The sequence below is a fragment of the Phaethon aethereus genome (genome assembly GCF_964289735.1).
Source record: "Phaethon aethereus genome assembly, chromosome: Z".
Classification (NCBI taxonomy): Eukaryota; Metazoa; Chordata; class Aves; order Phaethontiformes; family Phaethontidae; genus Phaethon; species Phaethon aethereus.
Window position 1 is genome coordinate 20,548,484 of NC_138577.1, and position 12,279 is coordinate 20,560,762.

The window sequence follows — 12,279 nt, forward strand, 5'->3', positions numbered from 1 at the left end:
GCTCCAGGCGTCAGGCCTGGCCTTCCTCAGTGCTGGCTGTGGGGTGCTAGCAGCCACTACCCTTCCCCTTCGACCCGTCCTAGTCCCCCCACCATCGCACCCTATCCCCCTTCCTGCCTGCCCCTCCCTTTCTCCTCCTCTCCCCTCCTCTCGCGCTCCCTCTTTCCGTCCTCGCCTTCGCGTTTCCTGTCTGGGCGGAGGAGGTTTGGCCCTGCGACGCCGCCGTCTCCCAGCGGCCTGCGGCGAGCGTCATGGCGGCGGCTCTCTCAATGTCAGCGGCTCTGAGGCACCTTGTCGCAAGGAGTGGGGCCGCCACGGCCCGCCTGTCGCCGGCCAGGTAACGGGCACCGCGGGCGCTCTGCCGGGTGGCACCGCTGCAGCCGGGGGTCCGCCGACGGCGACTTGCGGGGACGGTCACGCTCCCGAGAAAGCTGACCCGGGCCTAGGGCTTCGTCGCGGCCACTTCGGACGCTAGGCCTGGAGGGGCCGCGCAGTGCCCCGCCGCGAGCTGGGGGCGGCCGGGCTGCCAGCGGGCGTTTGGCCGAGGCTTTCTTCCGGGGCTGTGTGTGTTCGTCCGTGTCTGTCCTTGTCGTCTGCTTCGCTGTGACCGCCCGCCCGCTGTCCTTGCGGCGCCCGGAGGTCGGGAGCTTGTCCCAACGTCAGAGGAGCCCCGCCGTGCCCGGCGTGGCAGGCAGTGTTTGCCCGGCTGCCAGGGAGCCCGAGAGGGCGATGGCTCGGTCCATCGCCAGCACGGTTTTCCCAGAGATTTTCACCGCTTTGGCCTGTTCCATACCCTGTAGCGTTTCCTCTCCGTCCCCTCCCCAGGCCTGTTACTTTTTTCAGGGCATATGTAGCTATTCTTTCACTGATTCCTTGAAATAATGCTGGGAATTGCTTTATAATTTTGGTGGCACTTTGCTGTTTGATTATTTAATGCAGATTATTTAATGTATTGAAAGTCCAGTACATCAGCCAGCCTCTAGTTGAAGATGTGTGCATGTGTTGACTTCTGTGCATGTCACAGGACTTAGGTTTTCGTTAAGACTCCGTTCTAGTCAGGAGAAAAAAATGTAGTTCAATGCCATTAACAATTATTTGGACAGTTTACTTTTGCATGCTTTTGCGTGCATGCTTTTGCATGCATTTGTGAAATCTTTACATATAACCATAGATACAAGATAGTTTTGGTAATTTTTAAAAATCTGAGTGGTTTTTATACATACATACATACATACATACATATATGAAAACACACAGAGAAAGCTCACTTATATAGAGAAAGAAGAACTATGGCCATACTGTTTTTTCCTACTTTTTATGTTCTGACTGTCCCATTGATTACTGTTGCTTCCTCCCTCTTAAAATGGCAGCTTTTTTACAGTGCTGAAGATTAATTCTCAGTCTCATAAAAATGCTTTGGAATCTGTGAATATGAATTTATGAATTCCTCTATGCTAATGCAGAAACTTACTGTTCATGTTTGTCTGCTTGTTTCTGCCCTGCTTGTAGTCCTCTGTGGTGTTGACTCAACTGTTGCCTGTGCCATGTGGTAAATAGGGTCAGTCAACTGATTCAGGTTAAAAATAATTTTGTTTGTTTGTTTTAAAGTGTTGCCACTCTACCTTTTAAGCAGTTATTCCAGAACAAATAGTAGGATGTAGTGGCACGGTGGGGCGGAATGAACAGCATGGAAATGTGAGGCAGAGACTCATAAGTTGGCATTTCATCCAGAAAATTTCTTTGAAATAGTGCCTTAGATTCCTTCCCTGCCACAGAGGGAGACTGAGAGAATTACTGCCTCTTAATATTTTCAGTAACAGGGAGGTCAAAGATATTTGTCTGAGGGGTACTGGAACTTGCATTTCACATTTCATAGGAGAGTGGCCTGATCATAAATCTGCAGGTTTCCTCGAGAAGAGGCAGGGAAGAGCACTATGAGTCTCTGTTATTTAAAGTTTTCCGCACCTTTGCACTCATTGCATGTTGGAAGAGCGAGAAGAAAATTTTCCTTGGAGTAAGGAAAAGATTTCAGAATAAGATGGTTTTGGCAGTATAAAGGAACAGTTAAGGCTGTTATTCATTGCATGACTTTTGTAAAGTAATTAATTATTTTCTTGATGAAGTAGGCACTGAAACTTACATCTTTTCTTTTCTCAGTTACTGTTTTAGATGAAAAAGGTTGTTAAGCAGCCTCTGCAGTCTCCCTACTTGGAAGGGATAATCAAGGCACATAATTAAAGAAAAGGATTCAGGGCTCTAAATTTTAAATTCAGGATGTCTTCCTGCAGCTCATAGTGAGTTAATAAAATTAGATAGAGATGCATTGCTTCTGTTCTTTCTAGTGCTTCTTGAAAGCAGCTGTTTTGTTTGTTTTTCTTTATGGATACCTTTCCTATATACCATATAATCCTCTGTATTTTACCAGAAATCTAGATTACTTCGGCTTCATAAATTTCAGTAGACAGGTAGATGCCTCAAAGCTTGGCAGTATTCAAGTCCCATTTCTAGTTTTAGTATCTCACATCTCATTTTGTAAAAAGGGGATAAAGGAACTTCCCTACCTCACAGAATTGTGAATGGTTTTATTATAATACAAACCACTTAAACTTATTTTCCAGTTATATTGGTCAGCAACTATCCAAAAGTCTACTTCTTTGAGAAGCTAATGGTTTGCAGCACATTTTGCAATTGGATACACAGATCTTGTGACGCTGGTTTCCTTTCAGAAAAGTATTTTCACAGATATAATTTGCTGCAAGTAGCTTCTTTGTTACAACAAATTCAGAGTATATTTAAAGTCTTAATCTAATTTATTATTGGAGTAATTTGTGTATTTGCCAATCCATAGAAAGAATGTATTATACCAGCTGTACATATAAGGTATGCTAGATGTGTGTCTTCAAGTAAATATAGGTGTTAGAATACTAACAATAAAAGTTAACACTGTTCTTAGGAGATGACTGAATAAGATGCTGGGCAACTGTGAGGACATTTGCGTGATTCTTCCATCACTTCAGCACTATCCTTTTGTTTACTCAGGTTCAGACAAAGGTTTGGTCAAGTTTGGTACAACTTTGTTAAATTACAGTTTCCTGTTAATTGCCCAAATTAGATTATGAGATTAATATAGTTTATTGTTTGAGCGCTGTAGGATTAAAATTAAAACCTTTAAGCAGTAGTTTTATTTGCAGTGGTTTTTGCAGATTTTTTGCATCTCCAGTTTTTCTGCAGTTTTCAAAACTTCGGTTACAGAGTAATATTTCAAATTTCAAAAAAACCTCAAATAATTTCAAAATCAGAGGCAGCTTCCCTCTGATTTTCAAAACAAGTCCTAAGGTCACTTTCCAATAGTCACAAGAGAGATTCTGTTCTGATTTCCATGAGTTATATTTGGTTCTTACAAATACTATGACATCCTCTAATGCAAAGATTTAATTTATTAGTACATATTTAAGCACTTCAAAATATGCATGCCAGAGCTGCTTGATGATTCTGAACTGGTTACTGGTAACAAGGAACTAAGTGTTCAGTCTGAAGCTAAGACAACACACAGCAACATTCCTTATACCTTTATGAAGATATGTGTGCCTAGTTTAAATCACTGAAGCAGTGGTTACTGAGTCCATAATTATTCTATCTGGTGGTAAGCCTAACAGACCATGAGCTGATGTCATGTCTGGAGCTGATACAGAAGGTAGAAGTGCCTCCTTTGCTTAGGTAACAGCTTTGAAGCTTTCATGCTCTAAGACCTGTCAAGGTTTCAGGTGCTTGAAATTATGTTGAATGTGCTCTTGAGTTTGACCTCTTCAGGAGGAAAGTTGTACCTTGTTTGTCTGTCTTACTTAATTACTTCAAGTTCTACCTCTTAGTTATCTGCAGCCAAAATTTGATTAAGGGGTGTAATTTAAATAATACAGTTATATTTCTTTAAGTTTCATGTGAATTGGAGGAAGGCAGAGGAAGGACTGGAATGTGTGGGAAGTAACTTCCTGACACAGCTGGTAAGTAAGCCTACGAGGGGAGGTGACTTGCTTGACCTGCTGTTTACAAACAGGGAAGGACTGATGGGAGATGTGGTGGTTGGAGGCCATCTTGGGCTTAACGATCATGAAATGATAGAATTCTTGATTCTTGGTGAAGTAAGGACAGGAGTCAGCAAAACCACTAACACTGACTTGCGGAGGGCAGACTTCAGCCTGGTCAGTCACTTGGGAGACAGTCTGGAAGGACAAAGGGGTCCAGGAATGCTGGGCAGTCTTCAAGAAGGAAATCTTAAAGGCTCAGGAGCGGGCAGTCCCCATGTGCTGCAAGACAAGCTGGTGGGGAAGACAACCGGCCTGGCTGAACAGGGAGCTTTTTCTGGGACTCAGGGCAAAAAAGAAGGGTTTATTACCTTTGGAAGAAGGGGCAGGGAGCTCAGGAAGAGTACAAGGATCTCGTTAGGTCATGCAGAGAGAAAATTAGAAAGGCAAAAGCCCAGCTAGAGTTCAGTCTGGCTATGGTCATAGGGCCAGGGATAACAGAAAATGTTTTTACAAATATATTAACAACAAAAAGAGCCAAAGAGAAGCTCCATCCTTTATCGGATGCAGGCAGAAACATTGTCACCAAGGATGAGGAAAACGCTGAGGTACTTAATGCCATCTTTGCCTCAGTCTTCAGTAGACAGATCAGTTGTCCTCAGAGTATAGAGCTCCCTGAGCTGGAAGACAGGAATGGAGAGCAGAATAAACTCCCCATAATCCAGGAGGAAATAGTTAAGGATGTGCTATGCCACCTGGACACTCACAAGTCTGTAGGGCCAGATGGGATCCACGCATGAGTCCTGAGGGAGCTGGTGGAGGAGCTTGCCAAGGCACTCTCCATCATTTATCAGCAGTCCTGGTTAACAGGGGAGGTCCCAGATGACTGGAGGCTTGCCAGTGTGATGCCCATCTACAAGAAGAGCCGGAAGGAGGATCTGGGGAACTACAGGCCTGTCAGCCTGACTTCAGTACAGGGGAAGATTATGGAGAGGTTCATCTTGAGGGCCCTCACAGGGCACGTGCAGGACAACCAAGGGCTCAGGCCCAGCCAGCATGGGTTCATGAAAGGCAGGTCCTGCTTGACCAGCTTGATCTCCTTCTATGACCTGGTGACCTGCCTAGTGGATGAAGGAAAGGCTGTGGATGCTGTCTACCTGGACTTCAGTAAAGCCTTTGACACCATCTCCCACAGCATTCTCCTGGAGAAACTGGCAATTTGTGACTTAGACAGTTGTACTCTTCACTGGGTAAATAACTGGCTGGGTGGCTGAGCCCAGAGAGTTGTGGTGAATGGATGGCTGGTCACAAGCGGTGTTCCCCAGGGCTCAGTACTGGGACCAGTCTTATTTAATATCTTTATCAATGATCTGGATTGAGGGCATTCGGTGCTCTCTCAGTAAATCTGCAGGCCACACCAAGTTGGGCAGAAGTGTTGATCTGCTGGAGTGTAGGAAGACTCTGCGGAGGGATCTGGACAGGCTGGATCGATGGGCTGAGGTCAACTGTATGAGGTTTAACAAGGCCAAGTGCTGGGTCCTGCACTTGGGTCACAACAACCCCATGCAACACTACAGGCTTGGGGAAGAGTGGCAGGAGAGTTGCCTGGCGGAAAAGGACCTGGGGTTGCTGGTTGACAGCCGGCTGAATAAGAGCCAGCAGTGTGCCCAGGTGGCCAAGAAGGCCAACAACATCCTGGCCTGTTTCAGAAATAGTGTGGACAGCAGGAGTAGGGAAATGATTGTGCCCCTGCTGGTGAGGCCGCACCTCAAATAGTGTGTTCAGTTTTGGGCTCCTCACTACAAGAAGGACATTGAGGTGCTGGAGTGTGTCCAGAGAAGGGCAGCGAAGCTGGTGAGGGATCTGGAGCACAAGTCTTACGAGGAGTGGCCAAAGGGAACTGGGGTTACTTAGTCTGGAGAAGAGGAGGGGAGGTTGTGCTGAGGTGGGTATTGGTCTCTTCTCCCAAGTAACTAGTGATAGGACAAGTTGTGCCAGGGGAGGTTTAGATTGGATATTAGGAAAAATTTCTTTACCAAAAGAGTCATAAAGCATTGGAACAGGCTGCCCAGGGAGGTGGTGGAGTCACCATCAGTGGAACCGTTCAAAAAACTTGTAGACATGGCACTACGAGACATGGTTTAGGGGGCATGGTGGTGTTGGGTTGATGGTTGGACTTGGTGATCTTAAAGGTCTTTTCCAACCTTAATTATTCTGTGATTCTGTGACACTTAAATGTCTTTGTCTTGGGAAAGATTGCAGTGTCTCCTTGGAGTGGAAGATATGTGTAGGTGGAACTGGGAATAGAAAACTTCAAACAAATTTCTGCTGAAGTGCGAGTCAGCTGTTTGTTCCAAAACCACTTAGTATTTCAGAGACTTCCTTTATTTCACAAGGTATTGCAGTCAGGATACAAAAATACTAGTATCTGTTGCAGAAGGAGTGTATTTTGTTTGTGCAGCTGTAATACCTGGCCACACAGTCCCTTTCATGGTAATGGATAATTCTTACCACTTTTCAGTGATAGATGATGATTCTTCAGAATGTGTTACCTTCTTCTTGTAATTCTGTTGTAAAGACTCTAATCACAATAGCAAATGTTTTGCTAGTTCATCAGAAATAGATACCTGAAGTTATGAAAGTGAAGAATTAGGGACATTTGTGTAGTAGAAAGCCTGTTACTCAATTCATGCTATATGCTTAAGAGAACGAGGAGACCTGGGATGCCATTAAATGTTATTTTTCAGTTATCATCTACATAAGCAAGCTTCCACTTCAATAAAAAGAGGGGGATGCCATTTTTGCGGGGAAATAAAGGACTTATAGAAGAAATTTATTTAATTTTCTGTCTTGCTCTTTCATGAATAATAGAGAAAATGTTTATTAACTTTTCAAAAAAAGTTTTTTTTCTCCCCTAAGGTAACTAGCTTACTCTTTTGTGTTATTGTTTGTTCTGTGTTTTTTTTCTTTCTTGAAAAATTATTTTCAATGTTGACTTTTTTGTCGCATGTTCATACTAAGCCATACGTTAAAACAGAACTCAGTAGACTTCCCAGATCTAGACCTGTGTAGACCAGAGAGCAACACAAAGATGCACAAAGCTCTGACTGTGTCTGTTAATAGAAGCACTATTTAGCCAGTGTTAGTGCTAGCCAGTGTGACATTTTTGTCAAGTTTGGAATAAGTAGCACATTGCAGCAATTGTATTACTTATTATTTCATCCGGCTGTAATGCCTGTCTGCTACTTACTCTCATATACTGTGCGGCATAATGTACGTGTGCTGTTGTCAGGTTTAGACACATCAGAAGCTTTGGTTTTCATTAATAAAAAAATAGTACTGCAGCATTTAAATTACTCTAAATTAATTCCAATGGCTAACTGCGTCTACAAACAGTATCTGGCATAAAATTTCAAGAAAAGACTGGGGGGAAAAGTGTTTTGAGGTCTTATCCTTGCTGTATAAGGGGTGTGTATCTATAGTTTCATTTTGAGTATAAATAGGGGAAAAATACCTTTAAAAATATATATTTAACTTGAATTTTACAATTTTATCTTGAATATCTGTTTTGTTTTTAATGCATAGCAGAGCAAGTACAGTGGATTAGACTGTCTTACAATACAATAGTAGAACTCTAAACTGATATGTGGAATAAAAACCAAGGGAGTTTCTTGGTCAAGACTGGTTGTGTGGAGGTTTGGAGCAGACTCCAGGTGGAGATGTGGAGAGAGACAAATGGACATAGCGAGGGAAGAAAAAGATGAAAATCACTGCAGTTTGTACACTTAATGTGCATAAGCTTAAAAACAAGACTCCAGGCAGTGGTGAGTGTTCTTCTGATCTTGCAGACAGCCTGAAGCAGTAGTTTGGGAGAAGCAGATGTTCCATATATTCAGGTGTATAATTCATTTACAACGCATTCCCTTTGACTCTGTCCACACTGTTGAAATAATGATTACGTGGATAAGAGAGGGCCTAGTAGGTGTATAATTCATTTACAACCCATTCCCTTTGACTCTGTCCACACTGTTGAAATAATGATTATGTGGATAAGAGAGGGCCTAGTAGCCAAATCTTGCATGTTCACTGTGACTGAAGCATCATCAGTGGTTATTTTTTTATAATCACATGTCCTTTGATGATGATCTGATGTCCAACTCTTGTGAAGGAGGGCCCTCTTTCCCCATCAATTTTGCATGCTTTGCAGAAGAGAGGAGATTTCTGAAAAGTGGGATGACTTGAGTCCTTTTGCAGTACTTTACGTAGGATTTCAAAGTTTCTAATCTGCCACTTCTTGCTTCTGTCCTGTAAGAGCTGACAAGACACCATACTGTCCTATTCATGGCTGGTGTGTTGTTGATGGATATGCACCTTTATTTTGTGGTCAGAGTGGCTCTGGTAAACCAGAATGTTTTAGATTTCCTGTTTTTGGCTTCTCTGTTTGCCATTATGGGAAGTAGTGTGTAGGAGTGCTCCCTACTTTCTTTCAGATGGAAAGAGGAAGCTTTGGAAAGTCCCCGTGGAGGAACAAAAATGTTGGATGTAATGAAGCATTAGAGCAATAGGATGTTGCTGTCAAAGTGAAGAATTCTGTCACAGATTAGAGAAATGAGAGAGTGAAAAATACCATGTATCATGTAGGTTAGCCTTTGTCTAATGCACAACTTGTCTCCTGGTGAGCTAAGATCAAGATCATTCTTGTTCTTAAAGTTGTATGCGATTCCCTTCATGTTTCTTAAAGTTCAATACTTTCAGTATTGGTCTAGGTGAGGAATAGGATGGGTAGAAAGACATGAAAGAGGGGCAGAAGGGGAAAAGGGGCTAGGAGAGCCAAAGTTTGAGAATGGGGGCAAGAGAGAAATGTGTTGTTCTGGAAATGGGTGTTTTTCTAATGTAATTATGGAGAAGTAAGTAGAGCAGGTGTTATGACAGCAAAATGTTCTTGATGAGGCTTCTTGGATTGCTGTTTGTTATTGGGCATGTAACTAGGTGTGACTTGTTTTGATTACATTTGGTTCCTTCACTTTTGGAATTAGAAACCGAAAGGGGGAGAAATGACAGCCCTTTCAGCAAGAGAAGGCTTAATAGAGACCAGCAGACAGAGGTTTAAGGTATGTTTGTGTTGAAAGATAACTAGTAAATAAGCAATGCGCTTGCTTCTGCACTAAAACAGCTGAAAGCAGTGGATTTTGATAAGCTTTTAAAATTCTTTTGTAAGAATTTGGTTCTGAGTGTGTTACAAACTATACCTCCAAACTGTCTTAAGATAAAATCCTTTATTGTTTCTAATAAAAGATATTGTTAAACTAGCAGGAGGCAAGCTCAACAGTTAACATTACCTTCTTTATAATGCATATTTCCATATTTCCTAAGAAATGAATGGCATATTTCTGAATTCCAAAGTGCAGTTGTTCCCGCCTGGCAGTATAACAGTATGTTTAGGTACTATTTTGTTAACACGCCGCTTTCTAGCTGCAGTAACTTCTATCTGTCTTAATCTTCCCTTGACCTGTGACTGATGTTGAGGAAGTAAATTAACTTTTGACTCAACTAGGCAGGCTGTAGGCAGCTCCAGAATGTGTGTGGGCAAACAATTCCTGCAGCTGCTTACTCTTGGAGTGTTAACATGGAAGATTTCATAAACAGCTTCTATTCATTACTTTTAAAAAATCAGATTTGATTTTTGTAGAAAATATTTGAAGAACTACCTTTTATGAATGTATACTCTATCTGTAAATACTTCTTCTGATGTTGTCATGTGATATCAGTCTAATGAAATAATGTTCTACTAGATGTTAGTGATACCATTTATATTGAAGTCCAAATCAAAATTTTGTTGTAGGGGATAACTGTTTAATTTTTCATCTTTTGTATATATCTCAGTAGTTTTAAGTAGAGATTTTTATGGATATTGCATCTGACTTCAATAACATTAAGAAGTACCATCTTTCATTATAAAACCAGAGATGTATTTTGTGGCTATTTAAAGACCCAAGCATATACAAGTGTCTTAACTACTTTAGGTAGAACCACTATATTTTAAATTAAGGAAAAAAACTGCAGAGCTCTTGATGCAGTAGATTTGACTGTTCTGTCATATATTCAAGGAGTATTTGCATGTGCTGCGTAAGTTATCTGAAGGGAGATTCTGCAGTAGTGCTGTTTTTTCATATGTCAGTGTTGATTGTGCCTACCAGAGAAAGAGACAAATAATGTGAATGTTGTTGCCTGAACTGGAATTCAAGAATAAGGCCTGCAATTGAAGCAGCAGTTTTGCCTGAAGGGTTTATTCCACTTTAGAAAAGAGTGAGCAATAGCAAGGCTAGCAGTCTCCTTTCAGAGACCTAATAGCTGCTCAGATAGTAAGAATATGAAAGGAGACTAGCAAAAGGAAAGAATGGTATCAGTGGAGGAGGAGAGGGTGTGTGTATTACGAGTACAAGAGCACACACAAGTAGGGTAGCTGATGAGGTTATTTTTATTTTCAAAGATGAGTTCTCCAGAAATGCTTGTAATGTGTGTTTACTTTAATAGATAGCAGCAAATGGAAAGAAAATGAAGTAAGATAATTATAGAACAACAGGGCACTCAAGCTTTCTTTTAAAGTAGACTTCATTTAAGTAGCTTGGCAGTTTCATTGTATTACTCTTGTAACATGCAATAATTTATCCTTCATCATTTTAAAGAATTGTTGTCCCAAGACTGCGGTTGCTTATACAGTACTCTCGAGAAGAAAGGACTTTTTTTTTTTTCCCCTAAACTAGTGCTATGTAATTGTTACTTGCATGTAGAATAGCAGTTGAAGTTTTGATGTGATAATTTTTAAAAAACTTCTGTTGGAGACACGTGCATCAGTTGCTTACTTTGCAGCCAACCATTTGTTTTAAGCTAAAGACAGATGTGTATTGTAGAAGCTAATTAATCACTGATACCCACAACAAAAAAACCCGTGTCATTACTATCTTTTTAAAAAGACATAAGGTTTCAGATTGGTCCTTATAGAGAGACTATATAAAAATTAAGTCCTGTGCTTTGGTTGCAAAGTAATGAAGCTGAAGAACAAGTGTAAATATATTGCATACACTGGAAAAAACTGAATTTGATAGGAATTAATGACTAGGAAAATGTCAGGGAATAGCAAGGGCTGGCTCTTCCTAAAGGTGAGGCAAGCTGGAAGCTGAGGGTGATCCCAGCAGTGACAGTGCCCTCACTGATGAGGGCACAGTCCCACAGTAGCCATACGTGAGGAAAGCTGGGTGCTGGTAACGGGGTCCATCAACCGTCCCAGACAGAGCGAAGTCGTGAGCAAGGTCCATGGTCCGTCTAGGGATTTCAGTCAGGAGGAAAAGGAACCAGAGATGGGTTTGGAGACAAGCTGCAATGTGTGTCTGAAGTCCATCCAGGCAACAGGGTCTGAACAGGACTAGAATCATACTGCAGCTTGGGTGAGGAGTGGTTGAGCCAGGCTTGGAGACAGGAGCCAGAGCCAGGGCCGGAGGCGGAAGCACTTAGTGACGTTGCTTAGGCAAGGCCTGAAGACCCAGAGCTGAGCTTAAATGGAGCTCCAGGGCCACAGGCAGGGAGTGTTCATGGAGGCCCTGGGTGAGGCTGGTCACGGCCTTTAAGACCTGTTGGTGCCCTTAGGGTCTTGATGCATGGTCTTGCAGTTTGTCTTCAGACTCAATATTAGAGCACAAGCTGACTTGAAAACTCAAATTACATTCTTGCATGTAAAATAGTACCATTCGTGTATCTTCTCTGCATGTACCTCAGTAGGCAAAGATTTGTTGAAATATCATGGAGGGTTGTTCCACTCAGAGGTATGTGAAAAGGAAGTTGGAAGTATGTCAACAAAGGAATGGTGTGGACAGGCAGAAGAATTAAAAAATGGACTGTGGTGTGATTAAGGTGTGTGATACACTAGAGAGTTACTAAGGTGCCTGATAACCGTGGATTTGCAACAGTTCAAAGAGGAGTTGAGGACAAATGCTTGATGTCCGGAAGGAAATTGAAGAGTGAAGTGGCTGAGATAAGGCAAAGTTGACAAAGCAAGGGTGAAATAAAATAGTACACAATAATATTAGCTTGATTATCACATTCTCATCTAGAATAACTGCTGAGATCATACAGTTCTGAAAAGTGATCTGCTTCTGTATGTTGCATTCCATTTGTGAGGCATTTGTCTCTAAGTGTCTTTGACAAAGTACTACAGACATAAATGAATATATAGCTTTTCAACACAATTTTTCATAGCTGC

The 12,279-nt window shown here is 42.0% G+C and overlaps 1 protein-coding gene across 1 annotated transcript in view; it reads left to right on the forward strand.

Annotated features, from left to right (window-relative positions):
* Nucleotides 1–251: 251 nt before the first annotated feature.
* Nucleotides 252–12,279, forward strand: part of NDUFS4 (NADH:ubiquinone oxidoreductase subunit S4) — a gene marked incomplete at both ends in the record, with an annotated part of 49,228 nt that continues 37,200 nt past the window's right edge. Inside the window, one exon of the mRNA XM_082012752.1 lies at nt 252–337. Within this exon, the coding sequence (XP_081868878.1) occupies nt 252–337 (86 nt within the window). The remainder of the gene's footprint in view (nt 338–12,279) is intronic.